This window comes from Apis florea, unplaced genomic scaffold, assembly GCF_048593485.1.
Source record: "Apis florea isolate Af1SG1 unplaced genomic scaffold, ASM4859348v1 contig_3367_pilon, whole genome shotgun sequence".
NCBI classification, from domain to species: Eukaryota; Metazoa; Arthropoda; class Insecta; order Hymenoptera; family Apidae; genus Apis; species Apis florea.
In genome coordinates this window covers 3,430,169-3,448,899 of record NW_028256746.1, presented here as the reverse complement: position 1 = coordinate 3,448,899, position 18,731 = coordinate 3,430,169, and the positions used below count along the sequence as shown (strand labels likewise).

The window sequence follows — 18,731 nt, the reverse complement described above, 5'->3', positions numbered from 1 at the left end:
TGATTCATAGTTCAAAATAATATTAAAATGAGATTTTTTTTATATTTATTAAACTGAAATATTATATTAATATATTTTTTTAATATATTTAATTTAACTATATATAAAAAAATAATATAAAAATTAATTCATTCAAATAATAAGATTATATTTTCATTAAACGAATTGAATTTCTATTTTATTTTCAGAGCTTTCTAATTGGTTGAAACAAAAGTTTCTAGATTGTCAAGACCAATAATATTTTTGCAGATTCGGCGTTAGTCGTGAAAGAATTTTGATAAGAGACGTCATAGAATCGTGCAATTAATCAAAAGTTTTCAAAGACAAATATTTTATTTATAGTATTCTTAAAAAAAAAAATTATATTACAGTGCATAAAATTGAAATCTGTTATTGATAGAGCTGTCATAATAGTATAAATTGTATTTTTAACACAAAATATTAAGTTGAAAAGTAGTTGCCTTATATGTGTGTTTTTAAAAGAATCACATAGAATACTTCGAACTGAGGCTGAGGGTTCGTTTAGGGTTTGACTGAATGGTAAGATTATTTTAAGCCTTATAAGACGATTGAAACGCTCAGGTTAAACGTTTGTTATCCCTTTAAATGAATTCATATTTTTGCAAGTCACAAATTAACTTTTTTTAGTTTTTTCAAATTGTTAAATTTTTTTTTATATTATTCATCTCTTTTATAAATATGTATAAATTTTGAGTTACTTTGTTGATTTCTTTTTTTTTTTACCTGAACCTTTCTATCGTCATTGTATCGTTAATCGACTTAATACACGACCTCCATTTTTGTTGCAACTATTTCATTCGGCATATTTCTTACAGTGTTTCTTGATTCAATTATTTTTTAAATCATTTTTTGAATTTTTAAATGCATTTCTACGAAAATCAAAATTTAGGTTAAATCAAATGTATATTTTCAAAAAGAAGAATAGATAAATTAATATTTATAAAATCATGTTTGATGATAATAGGTCCTAGATTCTAACAAATTTGACATTTACATTTACAGATATAACCTGAAGAAATATGTTTAACATAATTTATTGTAAAGCTTTTGAGAGAAATATTCGCAAAGTACATTGTATAATAAAAATTCTTTATATGAATATATAAAAAAAAAATATAAAAATATTTAAAAAAAAAATTAAGCTATTGTAAATTTAGAACATGAATAATAGAATAGAACAATTTTTATACATAAATTCTTTCAATTTAGAATTTGAAATATTCATCAATTAAATCACGTAATTTTTTAACGTAAATTTTATATAATTTTTATATTCATCTATACTTGTTTTTAATTTAATTTTATTATATATTTGTATATAAAATATCAAAATGAAAAATCTTTAAAATTTATATATATATATATATAATTACAATATTTAAATGTAGTATATGTAAAATATTTATCAAAATAAAAAATCTAATTTTTTTTATTATTTTTATATATTTCATAAGGTCTGTACATTGTGAAAAATATGCCTCTGTTCGGAAAGTCTCAAAAGAGTCCGGCGGAGGTGGTGAAAGCTCTTAAGGAAGCAGTAAATGCATTGGAGCGTGGTGATAAGAAGGTAGAAAAGGTATGTTGTGAGGCTACATTTCGGTTTCTATGACGCAATACGTTCATTTTTAGGCTCAAGAGGATGTCAGTAAAAATTTAGTACATATAAAAAATATGCTTTATGGAACAGCTGAAACAGAACCTCAAGCAGATATTGTTGTTGCGCAATTGGCGCAAGAATTGTATAATAGTAATTTGTTGCTTTTACTTGTGCAAAATCTTAGTCGCATAGATTTTGAGGTATGTTTAATAATGAATGCATTAATAATAAATACTATAATATTAAATTATAAATTTCAAAATAATTTTATATAAAATATAATTATAGAAAATAAATTTATCAAAATTATATATTGTACTTTTATATAATATTCTGTAATACATATGTATAGCTTTTTATTATTTATTTTTTCTTATTTTATTTAAAACATATCTTTAATAATCTAATAATAATATTTAATAAATATTTTTTATTAGGGAAAGAAAGATGTTGCTCAAGTATTTAATAACATATTACGGAGACAAATTGGAACCAGATCTCCAACAGTAGAATATATATGTACTAAACCAGAAATATTATTTACTCTTATGTCTGGGTAAGTTCTCAATTTTTTTGGTATCCATATATAATAAATGATATCCATATTTTATCTTTTATTTTGTACTGTATAAATTAATATTATTATAATATAATTTTTAATTTAAATTATGGAATTTATATATAAATATTTGAATAAATATTTCAATTCATAATTATAAAAATTATAGGTATGAACACCAAGACATTGCTTTGAACTGTGGCACTATGTTAAGAGAATGTGCAAGATATGAGGCCTTGGCTAAAATCATGATCTATTCGGACGACTTTTACAATTTTTTCAGATATGTTGAAGTATCAACTTTCGATATAGCTTCCGACGCATTTTCTACATTCAAAGTAAGATGATAAGCACATAATATATTATATTTTAAAATAAAGTATACTTGATGCATCTGGTACATTTGTTTTTAGGAATTACTTACCAGGCATAAAATACTGAGCGCAGAGTTTTTAGAAATTAATTATGATAAAGTTTTCTCTCATTATCAAAGGTTATTGAATTCAGAAAACTATGTTACGCGACGACAGAGTTTGAAACTACTAGGAGAACTTTTACTTGATAGACATAATTTTACTGTATGTATAATTATTATTAAATGTCACATGTATGCAATTGTAAGATCATATTGATTAAAAAATCTTTAAATTTTAGGTAATGACACGGTATATTTCAAATCCTGATAATCTGAAATTGATGATGAATATGCTTAAAGAAAAATCACGTAATATTCAATTTGAAGCGTTTCATGTGTTTAAGGTATATTTATGTAATTTAACTCATTATTATTATTTTTATTAAAAAATAATTTAAAAAATTTGTTTATAATTTATTAGGTGTTCGTGGCGAATCCAAATAAACCAAAACCAATTTTAGATATATTATTGCGCAATCAGGAAAAATTAATCGAATTTCTGACGCGCTTCCACACTGATCGTTCCGAAGACGAACAGTTTAATGATGAGAAGGCGTATCTTATTAAACAGATTAAAGAGCTTAAGTCTGTACATGAAAATTAAATTCAAAATATAAATTATTGCTACAGCTATCGTTAACTACTACTATTGAAATCTATACAGCTGCTATTGCTACTGTTACACCATCACAGTCACCGATATAGCAAACTACCATTATTTTCTTCCTATCTTTCTGTCTTTTACTATCCCTTTCTTTTACTTATTACAATTATCATTGATCGATTCATAATGACACGATTATCGTCATCATTATCAATATCATTATCATCATCATCGTCATTATCATTATCATTATCATTATTGTTATCATTATCATTGCCATTGTCATTATTATTATTATTATTGTTGTTGTTATTATTATCATTATTATCACCTTTGTGATTATTATTACTAATTTTATTAATATTATAATTCTTAGTATTAATTTTTATGATTATTAATATTATTATTATTATTATTATTATTATTATTATTATTATTATTATTATTATTATTTTAATTATCATCATTATCATCAGTATTATTATCAATATTAATTATCGTCGTCGTAATCATCATCATCATCATCTTCTTCATTACCATCTTCATTATTATTATCATTATCATCATCATCATCATCATCTTCATTACCATCTTCATTATTATTATTATTATTATTATTATTATTATTATTATTATTATTATTATTATTATTGTTGTTGTTGTTATTATTATTACTACTACTACTACTACTACTACTACTACTACTACCACTACTACTACTACTACTACTACTACTACTACTACTACTACTACTAGTACTACTGCTGCTATTATTATTATTACTATTATTATTATTAATATTATTACCATTATTATTATCATCATCATCATCATCATTATTATCATCATTATTATTATTATTATTATCATCATCATTATTATTATTATTAATTATTATTATTATTATCATCATCATCATCATTATTATTATTAATTATTATTATTATTATTTATTGTTATTACTTTTTTTTGCAAATAGTTCTGTAAATAAAGTTTTCGTTTAATTGTGTATTATTATATATTTATATGGAACGATTTTCTGCCACGTTCATATATTTCTATTTAAATATTCAATGAAGTCAAATAACATTTAAAAGTATTTGTTCTTAATATTAATTTTTCAATGTAATTATTACATTATATTGTTATATTATTTTATATAATTGTGCTAATAATTATTGTATTATATATTATAAAATTTAAGAAACCAATATATAAATTTAATATTTTAATTTCAATTTTATAAGAACAATGAAATTATATAATTTTATATTTAATAATTCTTAAGTTATTTTTATCATAACAAACTATATTTCATTATTATAATATTAGTAAAGTAGCGAAAATTTAACATTTTTAAGTAGGAGGAAAAATATACAATGAAGTAGAGAATATCACGTGGTTATTTAATAACAGTAATATCATGGCGGCCAGTTTAGGCTAGTCAATAATGATCAGTATTGGTAAAAAAATTTATTGTTTGTATTGTTTCAAGATAATTTAGTGAAATAAATTATCTTTTTGCTTGTAAATACGGTTTCGATTTGGTGTTTCAGTACAATTGTAGAATAAAAAGAACTTAAATGGAATTTATAAAAGTTAAATTGAATTCGTATAATGTAAATTCAATGAAAAATGAAATAATATGAAATCGTTTTAATCTATGACGATACTTCATATATTTGCTAATAAAGAGTATGGAATAAATAAAAATGTTTGTAAAAGACCCTTGTGGGATCGTGTGTATCATAATTACGTACGTTGCTGTCTTTTATGCAGATTACGTCGTCGTACGTTGGGTTATCCTGCATAGTTTACAAGACAGGTGCATTTGATAATTCTGTGTTTGTAATTCTATTTATTCATTTATTTATATATATAGTTTTATATTTATTTGTACTAAATTGATTTTATATAAATTTTTTATTAATATAAATATGTATATTTTAATCTTTTAATTTAATCTTAATATTTTTAATTTAACTTAATAAAATATTTTTAATAGAATATTTTTTTTTCATCTTGTTGTAATTATTATATTTTTATTGTAATTAGAAATGCAACTTTAGGAAATGCACTTGTGATAACTATTTTCTGATTTATATTATTAATTTCTTTTTATATTATTATGTATAGTCTATGGGGTCCTTTTCATGTTGTGGCTTTCAACACCATTGTATTATTATTGATAACATCACATTTGAAAGCAGTCTGCAGTGATCCTGGTGTTGTGCCACTACTTCAAAGCCGTATGGACTTTTCTGACATTCATACAGATAATCCAGAAACAAAAATTGAATGTGATGAAAGAGACAGTTGGACTGTTTGTACTAGATGTGAAACATACAGACCACCTAAAGCATGTCACTGTAGAATTTGTAAACGCTGTGTTAGAAGAATGGATCATCATTGTCCATGGTATGCTATAATTTATAGATATATAAGAATTATTTATAATTTCAAAAGATATAAAATTTATAATATATATTGACAATTTATTTTTGTTTTATTTATTTTTAATAGAGATTATATTTCAATTTGTAAGAAAGAGTTTTATGGTATTTTTAATGTAATAAAATATATATAAATTAAATTAGATAATTTATTAATTTTTATTTTGTATTGAAATTTATTTATTGCATTTATAAAATATTTATTATTGTATTAAAAATAATAATACAAACATAAAATAATAACAATAATAAATTTATAATTTATATATTTTAATAGTAGTTTTTTAAATATAATATTTTTTATTATAAATTAATTTACAATGTTGCAAAGGATAAACAACTGTGTTGGAGAACGAAATCAAAAGTACTTTATTCAATTTCTGATCTATGTTGGAATATTGGCCCTCTATGCTCTAGGCTTGGTGATAACCTCATGGATTTTAGAATGTTCTCGATGCAGTAATGATATAGCTGTTAAACAGAGTCGCATGTATGTGTATTTTAAATATATAACTATATGTAATTATCGTTTGGAAAAGTAATTCAAATATCTCTATTAAAAAAAAATTATATTTTTATTGAAAGAAAAAACATTATAAAATGTAGAGATTAAATTTATTAAATCTTAATAATATTAAATATCTTTTATAAATTTAAAGTTTATAAAGTTTATAAAGTTTTAAGTTTAAAAATTATTTAATATAAACTTAATATAAAAATTAAGTATTAATATACCGAAATGTGTTATTAAAAAAAATTGAAATAATCAAAAAGTTTTTTCTACAGCTTACACTGTGTTATATTGGTATTGGAATCAGCACTGTTTGGTATGTTTGTCATCGCAATGCTTGTAGACCAATTTCAAGGTATCCTGGGAGAAGAAAATATAATGGAACATATGCAGAATAGTCATCATTATAAAAGAAATAGTTCGCGTACTTTGATTTTACTTTCTGAAGTTTGTGGTAAGAGCCATCCAATTTTATGGATGTTTCCTTGCCAAAACCCACCACGTTATACTTTCCGAAAAGATGCGTACCTGATAGATCATGAAGTTTAGATAAATATTCGATTGCACATTGTGGAGTAAAAGCTTTTGTTATGGCTTTGTTTGCCATAAGTACTTTTTTATATGTTTACAGAAGTTTCTATTATTTAAATACAATTAATGAAAAAAAAATTAAATCATCATATATCATAATATTTAAAAAATGATATTTGAAAAACAAAAATTTACATAATTACAATTGCTTATATAAACAATCTAAATTATTTAAATTAAATATTATTGAAAACATTTTTTTATCTAAAACTAAAGAGTTTATACTATTTTAATTTTTTAAAATAATTTTATATTAAGTTACAGAAATAAAAGAGAAATATAGGAAAAAAAATATTTTAAATTTATATTTTTATTTCATTATTGTTGAATTTATTATTTAATTTTTTATCAGAATTTAATTCAAAATAAATTATTAAATTAGTATTTATTCATGAGGCATTCCATACAATTAAATAAATTTAAATATACTTGCAAATTTAATATTCATGTGATTGAATCAAATGTTAGTAATCATATTGAATGTAATATTACTCATTGAACATATTCAACAAAATCCTAGTAAAACTTTTAGAAAATATAATCAAATTTTTTAGTATATTTTTCAAAAATTTCTTGAAATTTTATTTTTTTTAAATATTTTATGTTGAAATATTTCAATTGTACTAGTCTTCAATTTTTTAAGAATATTAATATAATTCGATTGTATTTAAATAATATGCAAAATGTATATTTTTTTTATGATATTTATATATATGTTATAAAATTATTGTACATAAAAAAGTATTATATTATAAGAAAAGATAGATTATAAGAAAAACAAGAATTTTGTTTAAAAAAATTTAAGATATAAATTTCATAGACAAGCAGCCATTAAACCAGCAACATTTTCAAAATCTATTTTTTCTGTAATATTTTTTGTCTTGATATTTTCATCTTGATTGGCGATAAAAATAATAGATTTGCTTTCTTCTTTCCATCCATATTTTTTTACCCAATGTTTTAATGTAGGATCTAAAATAAATATTTTATTATTGTATTTATATATATATTTTTTTATTATATATAAATATATATATATATTAACATTATATAAATTAAATTAAAAAGATTTTTATAAATATTGCATAACTTTAAAATATATGAACAATGTTAGTAATTAAGTTTAGTAGATTTATGTTAAACTTATGGTTATTTTGTTTAATTTAATATTATATAACAAAATATTCTATTCTGTGAATATTTTTATAGTTCTTAAAAAAAATATTATATTACCATCAACACCTCCAAGAAGTTGTGCTAGAAGACTTTTATCTATTGTTTGGAATGTGATTCCTACTACATGGCAAACAAATTTTCTTATAGAATCTTGAAATCCTACAATTCTATCACAAAGATCAGACATAGAAAGGACTCTATCCCAAAAATGTTGAAAGTCGCATTGTTCTAAAATATCTCCCAAATACATAATTTGATTAATAGGACTTTCTTGCATCTATAAAAATGATTTTTAAATTAATAACAAGAAATTAATTTTTCTAATAATGATTAGAAAAATATCAAAAAATTAAAATAAAACATGAATGATATTTCATTATAATATATATTTATATTTTTTATTTACTTATATTTAATATATATTTTTTTCTTTAATCAAAATATTTGATCTACATTTATATTATAAATAAAAATATTTATTAATGAAAATATTATTAAACATATAAAATGAAAAACTTACAATTCGTTCACTGAGAAGACATTTACAAAGAACAAAATCAGTATGAGGAAGATTTGTTAAAGCTTTTAATAATATTTGACATGTGATATCCATGTTAAATCTATGTGGATTTAATTGATACAGTTTCAAAACTGCTAAATTAGCCTCCAAATCATATGCATTTTCTCTTGATTGTATTTCAACATATTTTTCTAGAGTTGCTAAATGATCTGGATTATATCTGAAATTTATTATTTATTATTATATCATTTAAAATAATTATAATATTTAACATGCATGTTTAATATTTACAATTGTATAAAATATTAGTATATTATTTATAGTAATATTTATAATTACTATATAAGATAAATATAATAAAAAAATATAATCAATATTTAAAAAAAATGTAAAATTAATAATTAAATTTTATAGAAATATATTTATTTTTCAAACATTTTTTTTATTATTAAGATAAATTACAAAGAATGAAATGAATTTGATTAAATATTTAAATAATAAATGTATACCTTTCAATGCCTTTTAACATTCCAGCTACGGTTTGACGCATTGCTTCTGCCATTATAATAATAAAAAAAATTATTTATTTGTTTATAATAAACTAATTTTTTTATTTAAAAAAGAAATATTGTATTAGGTTAGAAAATTTAATTCCTATTCTCACAATGACAGAGTATAGCAAGATGGCCAAATTTAGCAACATAAATTGATACCAACCTTTACAAAATTTTTTAGGAAACAAAATTTAAATATTTATTTAATTTTATACAATTTTAAACATGAAAAAAATTATTTTATATAAGAAATTTTTTGACATATATGATAAAAAATATTATGTTTGTGTATTAAAAATAAAATAATGATTTTTAAGTTATTAATTGTTTATATAAAATGTTTAATTTTATTAATTTATAATATTTAAAAAAGAATTTAAGAATTATTTTTATAATTATCATATTTAAAATAAATATTTTATAAAATATGAATTTAGTAAAAAATATCTGTGTGATATTTAATTTTAAATAATGTAATTTATTTTTATATTTTATATTGCTTTTCATTTATCTATTATTCATTTTTTTAAACAATTTATATTTTATCTTTGTTTGTTAATATTAAAAATTGTTTATTAATATTAAAAATTTTAATATCAATAATTTTTTAGTTCATAAAAAGATTTGATTCGTAAAAAAATGTGACCTGTAAAGTAATTCTTAATGCGGTTCCCGCGGCACTTCCCGCACATCCTCTAGTTGGGGATGCTCCCCTCTGCCGTGCTGACCGTTAACGAGCAATCAAAACGTGTGTACGCGCGCGCATACAAAGTATAAAAATTAGTTATGCTGAAAGTTTCCTATTTTCTGAAAAAATTATATAGATTCGATCATTATATATTGAATCCGATTAATATAATAAAGATTCATTTTTTCAATTTATTTAAAGAGATTTCTATGGATATTAATATTTTTCTATTAGAACAAAAACCAATCACAAGTGTTTACAAAAAAGTTTTTTCATTCTCTTAAATTATTGTTCAACTTTTTAAATCGAAAAGCAATTTCTTTATCTATAGTAGATGAAATTTATGTGAGTTAATGTCGATCATCCTGATGATCTATATTACGGAGTATACTCAGAACGGATGTAGCGATAGATCGGTGTCACGTGAACCCTCCGGATATACTAGCTTCCTAGTCTTGCTCACCTACTTTATCGCACTCTTTCATTTTATCAAAAAGTACAGAAACTTGCCTATTTGATATATAGTTTCAATAATAAAAATATTAATTTAGAAAACATTGTATTATTAATTATTCAATATAGATAAAAATATTTGAAATTTTGTGTAAATGTATTTTATGGATTCTATAGAAAGAACTAAGTTCTATTTTATATTTTGGAGGAAATTCTTACAATAAACTCTAAATTAGAATTTTAAGAACATATAATATAACAGAATATAAATATAAATATAACAGAATATATAATATAATATAATATAAATTCATATAAACTGTATATCGAAGAAATGCTTTTTTATTATCAAATTACTTATATAATGAAAATTTATCTAATTTTCTTTATCAGCTATGATTTTAATTTTTTATTCAATTAATAAGATATTTATATAAGAAAATGTTATTTTAAAATGTACAATAATATATTGCAATATATAATAATTGTAATAATTGTAAATAATGAATTAATTTTTTACTTATTTTGGATTAAAAATAGAATTTACATTTTCGATCATATTATATTATAAAAAAATATAAAAGGAATAACATTCCTCAATAATTCAGATAATATAAACTCAACTCAGGTAAAATGTAAATAATTAAGCATTACCAAAATTTCATTTATATAAATGTTGAAATGAAGTTTAAAAAATGAAGTATAAATAAAATAATGATTTTTTTTTTAAGATTATCCTCTGAACGATTATAAAAAAATTTCCACAATTTATATAACAAACGCTTTTATTACATCTTAGTATTTTTCTTTTTTATTATTTATATAAAATTTCAAATTAATATAATTTAATTAACAATTATAATAAAATTGTTAAGTGGAATTAGAAAATTATCAAAGTTTAACAGAAAAGTAATAGATATGTATATGTAGATACGTATATGTATCTGATATGAGTAACAATAAAGAGCAAAATATCGTCAGGATAGCCGTCAACTTGATGATGATATACTGTTGCGACCTCTTTCTCCTTGTTTTCCTCGTCCCCTCTTGCTTTGAGTTCGCGAACAGGCATGAGTGAGCGCGCGGAATAAATGTATGACACCGATGTAAACGGCAAGGGTGGACCAGAGGAAAAAAAGGAAAAGGGGGATCCCCTGATTTTGTACCCCCGATATTTCAGCTAGTTCGCCGTCGAAAGTGAACTCTTGATTCCAGTTCTGAGCGGACCGGCTGAGCATTCGCATCGTTCCTTGGACATAAACCTTTTTTTAAACATCAACATCGAGACAAACGATAAAGAGAAACGAGAAAAAGCAAGGAAGAAAAAAACGAAAGATTGCAAATTCTAGTTAGTTCATGTAGATCATACATAATAATCGATGATCATAAGATTGTTAGAGCCACCAGGATCAAGAGAACCTATCAGTTCTTGATGGTCGAATACTATTTTGCCGAGGTTCCATTTAATCAAAGTGTTATACTCTTTTGCTTCGAAAACTCGATTGAATTATGAATTGCATTTCGTTTAATCTGATTGAGTTGTTGCGTGAAGAATCAAGAGTGAATGCAGTGTAGTGCATATAATATTCTCGATTCCTGAGATTTTACTCACATCCGAATTTCCCGCGCGGCTGTTTCTTCATTTCCGTTTTTTTCACGAAGTGTCCGAAATTTAAAAGGAAGAAGTACAGTGATCACGGAAACGCAATTTTTAAACGGCTGACACAGTGTCGTGAGATTGATAATATATCATACTTAGGTTTGTATAAAGCTATTTTATTTCGCAAATTACTTTATCGAAAAAAAAAAAGAAAAAAAAAGCAAAAAATAATATAAAGAAGATGAACCATGTGCAAATAATTTGACATTTCTACCCGCGTCATTAATATATGTGTAGTCAGTAGAAAGAAGAATTGCAGAAAAAATAATGAATTTTAAAATGCGAAGAAGCAATTAATAGTAAGCGAAAAATTCAAGATCACAGCAATGTCGATTATACGGAACAACGCATTCTCGGCTAATTAGAATATAGCTGTTTTTTATGAGCGTGGAAGAGGAAGAGGGATTCAGGCAATAGATCGGCCGCGAAGGGGTCGGGGTGTGATGAGCTTTGGGGGAACGTGCATGGACTCGGATATTCATTACAGAGTTCCCCAGCCGGACATTCGTATTTAACCAGATCGTATCGATATTACTTTTATACCTTAATTTTTTCTTATTGATTTTTTATTCATTTTTTATTCATTATTAATTTTTTCTTTATTTCACTCTTAATTCCGCGATGAAGAGAACTAGTTTTTCAGAAATAGTTTTTCAAGAATCATTAAAATATCTATATCTTGTAGTAACTACAAGATTTATTTACCTTTCATTTTCATTCATTTTAAAATGAAACTCACTGGACTCATAAAATACTCATTTAAAATACTCGAATAAAATATAACTTTTAATTTCTTAGGAACGTATAGAATACAGATTTTATACAGTCATTGATTTGCCATTTTCCACTCAGCTGGTATTCTTGAATTTCAACGTATAATAGTCTTCCGTAGATTTTCCACATGACAAAACGCAAATCGCATCCGATTCCAGAAAAAGAACTCGGTCAAACTCGTTCTCTCTAAACTACATCCTTTTAACCTTGAAAATCTCTAAAAGAGCTTATAATTCACTCATGTGAATTAAATAAATATTTTGTATGTAATTAATACATTGAGGGACTAGTTAAAAAAAACGAAGAAATATATATAAAAATATGAAATTGTCGACAGAATCACTGTTATGTCTTCGCGGTAGTTCCGCGACCAATACAGGAACACGCGAGAGAAATAATCAAAAGCGAGAGAACTTCTTCACGGTGAACGAATAAAATCATTTAAAATGACGGAAGCATCGACAGAACCGGAACTCGCAGATCCTGAAAATCCTGACAAAACTACATTGAATCTAACATCTACTTCTAATAAAATGAAACCATTGCCAGAACGTGGTACATGGAGCACCAAACTAGATTTTATTTTGAGCGTGGTAACTTTAATATTTATAATTTATAATATCTTATTATAATATAATCTTATTATGATGTTTTTTTAATTTTTTATTTTCTTATTTTTTTTTATCTTTTAAATATTATTAATCTTACTAATTAAATTCAATCTATAGGTAGGCCTGGCAATTGGTCTTGGAAATGTCTGGCGATTTCCATATCTCTGTTATAAAAATGGTGGCGGTGCATTTCTAATTCCGTATTTTTTGACATTAGTTCTTGCTGGAATTCCAATGTTTTTCATGGAATTAGCTCTTGGTCAAATGCTCACCGTTGGCGGTTTAGGTGTCTTCAAAATAGCACCTCTTTTTAAGGGTATCGGATATGCTGCCGCTGTTATGTCCTGTTGGATGAATGTTTATTACATCGTTATCCTCGCTTGGGCTATTTTCTATTTCTTTATGTCCATGCGTAGTGGTCAGTTTAATTATCTGCTTTTTTTTAATAAATTTTACGTAAAATGAATAAAAATAAATTTAGCACGGATAAATAATTGAGCAAATGTATTAATTTTTTATATTATTAATTAGAATTACCGTGGGGAAGTTGTAATAATTATTGGAACACGAAAAATTGCGTGAATCCCTATGATAGAGATTCATTATCATGTTGGCTTCAAATGACTAAGCATCATAATTTTATTAAAGTATGTTCTGTTAACGACGTTAATATGACTATCACAGAACTTACTGATCCGGTCAAAGAATTTTGGGAGTAAGCTTCATTAAATAGTTAATAATATTTTATTATTAATTATTATATTTTATTAGTAATAGTTATTAAATATTTAAATTATGAATATTTTTAATTATATGAAATATTATTTTTTAGACGTCGAGCACTCCAAATTAGTGAAGGTGTAGAATATGTAGGAAATATTCGTTGGGAATTAGCCGGTACACTTCTTTTGGTTTGGATTCTTTGCTATTTTTGCATTTGGAAAGGTGTCAAATGGACTGGAAAAGTGGTGTATTTTACTTCTTTATTTCCTTATGTTTTATTAACGATTCTTTTGATTCGTGGAATTACTTTACCTGGAGCTATGGAAGGCATTCGATTTTATATTAGCCCAAATCTTTCTAAATTAAAAGAATCTGAGGTGAATATAATAATAAAAATATATTGTAACAATCATTTTTTTTTATATTATTGTTTAATTTTTAAAGCAATAATTTATTGTATTTTGCAGGTATGGATAGATGCTGTTACGCAAATTTTCTTTTCATACGGTTTAGGTTTGGGTACATTAGTAGCTCTTGGTAGTTACAACAAATTTACAAATAATGTTTATAAAGACGCTTTAATCGTTTGTTCGGTAAATTCTTCAACGAGTATGTTCGCCGGTTTTGTCATATTTTCCGTAGTAGGCTTTATGGCTCATGAACAGCAAAAGCCAGTCGCAGAAGTTGCCGCTTCTGGTCCAGGATTGGCTTTCTTAGCTTATCCATCCGCAGTTCTTCAACTTCCTGGAGCTCCTCTTTGGTCTTGTCTCTTTTTCTTTATGCTTCTTCTTATAGGTTTAGATTCTCAGTTTTGTACCATGGAAGGATTTATTACTGCCATGGTGAGTAATATTCTTTAAATTTCCTTAGTATAGAATAAATAGTTTTATTTTTTAATTATTTAATATTCAAGGTGGATGAATGGCCACAATTGCTTCGTCGACGAAAAGAAATCTTTATCGCAATCGTTTGTGTTCTTTCTTATATTATTGGATTATCTTGCATTTCACAAGGTGGCATGTATGTCTTTCAAATTCTGGATTCGTATGCAGTATCCGGATTTTGTCTTCTCTTCCTAATTTTTTTTGAGTGTATCTCTATAAGCTGGGCTTTTGGTGTTAATCGATTCTACGATGCTATAAGAGATATGATAGGATATTATCCTCTTATGTGGTGGAAACTGTGTTGGACTATTACCACTCCTATGATTTGTGTTGTAAGTAAATTTTATTTTTGTTTATAAATTAAGAGTTTTTAATGATGCTTTCTAATTTTTTGTTCAGTTTGAATGTTTTTTCTAAGATTTTCTCTAAAAGTATATATTATTTTTTAATTAATTTTAATAGGGCGTCTTTATCTTCAATCTCGTACAGTGGACACCTGTAAAATATTTAGATTATGAATATCCATGGTGGTCGCATGTACTCGGCTGGATGACGGCTTTATCTTCGATGCTTTGTATACCTGGTTATATGATTTATGCCTGGATGACAACACCAGGAGATAGATCTACGGTAAATATTATATATATTTATTGCTTTTTTTAAGACAAAATTTCATATATTTATCGATTAATAAAATATTTCATCATTTTCTTTTAAATCTGTATGTTTAGAAATACAAGTTATTAGTACGAATAGAAGACGATGTAACAAATCTACGAATGAAAATGGGTCAGCCATCGGTCGAACTGACGCCACTTTAACTGCCAGGAATTTATTTAAATCCTAAAATGGATTTATGGTTTTAATTACTACTTTCTAATTATCATTAATTTAACGAATTAATGATTTAATAACATTGTTATTACTTTGGTAATAATTTTATTGTAAAATTACTTTCTTCGTTTATTCGAAAAAACAAAAAATATTTTTGTGTTCCTGTATATGAAAAAATTTGTATTATTTAAACGAATGTTTTAATGACCCAGATAATAATGATTTCTCTTAGAAAAAGAAGTTCTCATTAATTACAAAGTAACTAAAGTGTTCAAAAATCATGTTTAGTTTTAAATTAAATAGAATAATTTACCTATTACTATACTGATACACGAAATTTTTTATACACGAATTGTTCACAAGAAAATTGCATTTAGAAAATAATCGATATTTTATTTTTCAAGATAATTCTAAAAGTAAATATTTCAAGTACTTCATAAATATTAAAAGTTTTGAAACTATTCGTGTAAGTCTTGTTACAAATTTAGTTGCTAACTTATTTTAGCAATATCGGACATGTACCATAAATAAAAAATATTGCACATTTTGAATTTGATTATAAAGTACATATTTATGCTGCCATGATTATTGTATTTTGCTGCTCAGTTGATTGATGAAATTTTTTTATCATTTAAAAAATATGTCAATTTATGCGTGATTTTGCAGAAAATGTATGTGCAAATTTTTTCTTAATAAAAATAGTAGATTTGCATAGAAAAATATCATAGATATCTTTATTGTACTGCTAATAGAAAAACAATACTTATTGATGTCATTCAATTAAGTAAAAAATTTTTAATAGATTATTTTGATAAAATCCATGATATATCTTTAGTTGATATTATTATTATAATAATATTTGTTGTAATTACATACTTGTTACGCATGTTTTTTTTCTAAAGAAATGTAACATGCAAAATAAGAATTTCATTTATGTGAAAAAAGAAAAAATAAAGAAAAAAGAATGTATGATAAAAATTTTGAAGAAATAAAGTTAACTTTTAAAAAGTTGTTTAATTTTTATTGATATGTATATATAATATGTATATATTAATATTTTTCATAATATACGAATGATGTATACTAAGTTAAATATAGAAAACCATAGAATATATAAAATGTAGCAAGGATATCTATGCAACTTTTGAGTTTTCTCCTTATATCATTTTATTATATATATATATATTTTTTTTTCATTAATTTTTAGTTAAATATATCTTATAATATTTATACTATATATAATAATTATATTATTTTATTTTAATTAAAAAATAAAAATTTTTCAAAATATCAAGATGGCAGTGCAGTTGTTAATATAACAGGTGCAAAATGATTAGAAGTTGAATTCTTTATGAGTAGTTTTTAGAAGTGTATTGAAGTAATGTTTTTATGAAGTAATGTTTATTTGCATTTAAGAAAAAACAACTAATTATTGAACAATATTAATTTTGCGTTTCGTTGCTAATAAAGCTGCGTTGCAAAATTAATTATTTCAATAAATAATATAAGTAAATAACATGATAGAAAAAAATGAAGAAAATACCGACAATGACAGTCATCTTGTCAGAATAAGATTAATAACTGATAAAAGAACTTTTTTAGAAAAACAATTTCTTCAGGTAATTTTTTCAGTATATATCTTGTTTGAGACTTTTTGTATTTATATAATAACTATTTTAAGGTTATAATTTTTAAATTGTCTTTATTCAAATCATTACAATTACAATAATTATGATTAAATTATTGATAAAAAATTTATTTTATTAAATATGTATATAATTTCACTTTTTTAATTTTCAATTTTATTATTTTTTATGTATATTTATTTTTTTTTAAAACTAATATGATATTTATATAGAATTATATTTGATTTTTTTAAACATTTTATATTCTATTAATTAATTATAATTATATGTATTAAAATAATATAATTAATTTTAAGGTTCAAGAAGAAATTAAAATATGTTTTGCTCAGTTAGCACAAACATTATATGCTAGAGAGAAACAACTTTTAAGGCAATCAGAAGCAATTTATAGACAGCAAATATCTTTAGCATTATCCAGTCAGGAAATTCTCCCTCCCTCTATAGCCATATTAAATGAAAAAAATGCTTTGGAAGAACAAATAAAACAATTTGGAAGAATAGAGCTCATAGGATCTAATTCAACAGCAGTCACTGATTTGGAACCATATAAAATTGAAGAATATCAAGACATAAATAAAGATCATGTTTATTTTGATAAGTCTATTAAAAATACAGGAATTATTCCTTTTAGTACAAAAACTAAATTTTCTAGTACGATAAAAGATGAAAACATAGATGATATTTCTACTGAATTAGAGTTGTCTAATACAATAAATCTAATGGAAAAATCTAATCTTATTCCTACATTTCAAAAAAATGATTCTGAAAAAAAAGTTGATCATATTTCAAAGATGAATACAGAATTACAAGAAAATAATTATAATCTTCAAATTACCAATGTAAATGAACAAGAAAATGCAAAAAATTATAAGAATTCAAGAAAGAATATCATAGAAGAACAACATAATTCTCATGGACAAGTTCAACAGTGGTTAGACCAAATACTTCTAGAAACAGAAATAGAACCAACTATTCATGAAGTAGAAAAATTACCTGATATATCAGAACATTATGTTTATACTAAATTTCATTTAGAAACATGAAAATTATATTTAATTCCAACTTGCTCAGCCCACCATTTTTACAATATTTATTTTTAATTTTTGATAAGATAGGAAATCTCAATTTGGGAACAATTTTTTACTATAATTAAGTCATTTGTATTTAACTTTATTTATTTATACATAATAATAATAATTAGTTACAAAATATTTTTTTTAATAAATCAGTAATAATATCAATAAATAAATTGTATTTTCATTAATATTGAAAAATTTTAAATCATAAGCATTTCTTAATTATTAAATTATTAATCATATTATCCATAAAACAAAAAATACATTAATGTTATTTTATTTATATAACATGCATAAATATTAAAATAATTTTAAATATATGAGTGTGTTATTAATACCATAAAATTATTTATTATTTCATAACCAATATTAATTATAACA

The 18,731-nt window shown here is 23.4% G+C and overlaps 5 protein-coding genes across 22 annotated transcripts; 4 read left to right on the top strand and 1 right to left on the bottom strand.

Annotated features, from left to right (window-relative positions):
• Nucleotides 1-233: 233 nt before the first annotated feature.
• Mo25 (calcium binding protein Mo25) lies at nucleotides 234-3,223 on the top strand. Of its 15 annotated transcripts, none has more exons than XM_086912059.1 (8): nucleotides 234-540; nucleotides 1,476-1,588; nucleotides 1,651-1,818; nucleotides 2,056-2,174; nucleotides 2,347-2,515; nucleotides 2,591-2,755; nucleotides 2,832-2,936; nucleotides 3,014-3,223. In XM_086912059.1, the coding sequence occupies exons 2-8, from the start codon at nucleotides 1,496-1,498 to the stop codon at nucleotides 3,194-3,196; spliced, it is 1,002 nt and encodes a 333-aa protein (XP_086768185.1). In that variant the 5' UTR covers nucleotides 234-540; nucleotides 1,476-1,495; the 3' UTR covers nucleotides 3,197-3,223. The 15 variants fall into 15 exon arrangements, with proteins under 15 accessions (XP_086768185.1, XP_086768177.1, XP_086768191.1 ...); XM_086912051.1 differs by having other exon boundaries at nucleotides 1,476-1,597; XM_086912065.1 differs by having other exon boundaries at nucleotides 536-589.
• Nucleotides 3,224-3,948: 725 nt separating this feature from the next.
• Nucleotides 3,949-7,754, top strand: Dnz1 (DNZDHHC/NEW1 zinc finger protein 11). Of its 4 annotated transcripts, none has more exons than XM_086912067.1 (4): nucleotides 3,949-4,952; nucleotides 5,333-5,614; nucleotides 5,981-6,139; nucleotides 6,436-7,754. In XM_086912067.1, exons 1-4 carry the CDS (start codon nucleotides 4,909-4,911, stop codon nucleotides 6,707-6,709), a joined length of 759 nt encoding a protein of 252 aa, XP_086768193.1. In that variant the 5' UTR covers nucleotides 3,949-4,908; the 3' UTR covers nucleotides 6,710-7,754. The 4 variants fall into 4 exon arrangements, with proteins under 4 accessions (XP_086768193.1, XP_086768192.1, XP_012344683.1 ...); XM_086912066.1 differs by having other exon boundaries at nucleotides 3,949-5,021; XM_012489228.3 differs by having other exon boundaries at nucleotides 4,585-4,986.
• Nucleotides 7,118-9,474, bottom strand: eIF3k (eukaryotic translation initiation factor 3 subunit K). The gene is made up of 4 exons (XM_003695506.3): nucleotides 8,957-9,474; nucleotides 8,448-8,667; nucleotides 7,985-8,204; nucleotides 7,118-7,723 (listed from the first exon to the last, which is right to left on the bottom strand). Exons 1-4 carry the CDS (start codon nucleotides 9,007-9,009, stop codon nucleotides 7,566-7,568), a joined length of 651 nt encoding a protein of 216 aa, XP_003695554.1. The 5' UTR covers nucleotides 9,010-9,474; the 3' UTR covers nucleotides 7,118-7,565.
• Nucleotides 9,475-11,349: 1,875 nt separating this feature from the next.
• Nucleotides 11,350-16,636, top strand: Gat-a (GABA neurotransmitter transporter-1A). Its single transcript, XM_003695500.4, has 9 exons — nucleotides 11,350-11,901; nucleotides 12,914-13,169; nucleotides 13,305-13,605; nucleotides 13,719-13,902; nucleotides 14,020-14,287; nucleotides 14,378-14,752; nucleotides 14,824-15,126; nucleotides 15,257-15,424; nucleotides 15,526-16,636. Exons 2-9 carry the CDS (start codon nucleotides 13,023-13,025, stop codon nucleotides 15,613-15,615), a joined length of 1,836 nt encoding a protein of 611 aa, XP_003695548.1. The 5' UTR covers nucleotides 11,350-11,901; nucleotides 12,914-13,022; the 3' UTR covers nucleotides 15,616-16,636.
• A 151-nt stretch (nucleotides 16,637-16,787) lies between these two features.
• LOC100867057 (uncharacterized) lies at nucleotides 16,788-18,670 on the top strand. The gene is made up of 2 exons (XM_012488991.3): nucleotides 16,788-17,247; nucleotides 17,571-18,670. Exons 1-2 carry the CDS (start codon nucleotides 17,146-17,148, stop codon nucleotides 18,315-18,317), a joined length of 849 nt encoding a protein of 282 aa, XP_012344445.1. The 5' UTR covers nucleotides 16,788-17,145; the 3' UTR covers nucleotides 18,318-18,670.
• Nucleotides 18,671-18,731: the final 61 nt, after the last annotated feature.

What these genes read in the sequence shown, in the direction of transcription:
- Mo25 (XM_003695504.4), top strand. Translation starts at nt 883, where the DNA reads ATGCATTTCTACGAAAATCAAAATTTAG. An exon ending in CTACGAAAATCAAAATTTAG is followed by an intron (nt 911 to 1,475) that starts GTTAAATCAAAT and finishes ATATTTCATAAG; the next exon opens with GTCTGTACATTGTGAAAAAT. An exon ending in TTGATAGACATAATTTTACT is followed by an intron (nt 2,756 to 2,831) that starts GTATGTATAATT and finishes TTTAAATTTTAG; the next exon opens with GTAATGACACGGTATATTTC.
- Dnz1 (XM_086912066.1), top strand. Translation starts at nt 4,909, where the DNA reads ATGTTTGTAAAAGACCCTTGTGGGATCGTGTGTATCATAATTACGTAC. An exon ending in CTGCATAGTTTACAAGACAG is followed by an intron (nt 5,022 to 5,332) that starts GTGCATTTGATA and finishes TATTATGTATAG; the next exon opens with TCTATGGGGTCCTTTTCATG. An exon ending in ATGGATCATCATTGTCCATG is followed by an intron (nt 5,615 to 5,980) that starts GTATGCTATAAT and finishes AATGTTGCAAAG; the next exon opens with GATAAACAACTGTGTTGGAG.
- eIF3k (XM_003695506.3), bottom strand. Translation starts at nt 9,009, where the DNA reads ATGGCAGAAGCAATGCGTCAAACCGTAGCTGGAATGTTAAAAGGCATT. An exon ending in ATGTTAAAAGGCATTGAAAG is followed by an intron (nt 8,668 to 8,956) that starts GTATACATTTAT and finishes AATAAATTTCAG; the next exon opens with ATATAATCCAGATCATTTAG. An exon ending in GTCTTCTCAGTGAACGAATT is followed by an intron (nt 8,205 to 8,447) that starts GTAAGTTTTTCA and finishes TCATTTTTATAG; the next exon opens with ATGCAAGAAAGTCCTATTAA.
- Gat-a (XM_003695500.4), top strand. Translation starts at nt 13,023, where the DNA reads ATGACGGAAGCATCGACAGAACCGGAACTCGCAGATCCTGAAAATCCT. An exon ending in TAGATTTTATTTTGAGCGTG is followed by an intron (nt 13,170 to 13,304) that starts GTAACTTTAATA and finishes TTCAATCTATAG; the next exon opens with GTAGGCCTGGCAATTGGTCT. An exon ending in CTTTATGTCCATGCGTAGTG is followed by an intron (nt 13,606 to 13,718) that starts GTCAGTTTAATT and finishes ATTATTAATTAG; the next exon opens with AATTACCGTGGGGAAGTTGT.
- LOC100867057 (XM_012488991.3), top strand. Translation starts at nt 17,146, where the DNA reads ATGATAGAAAAAAATGAAGAAAATACCGACAATGACAGTCATCTTGTC. An exon ending in TAGAAAAACAATTTCTTCAG is followed by an intron (nt 17,248 to 17,570) that starts GTAATTTTTTCA and finishes ATTAATTTTAAG; the next exon opens with GTTCAAGAAGAAATTAAAAT.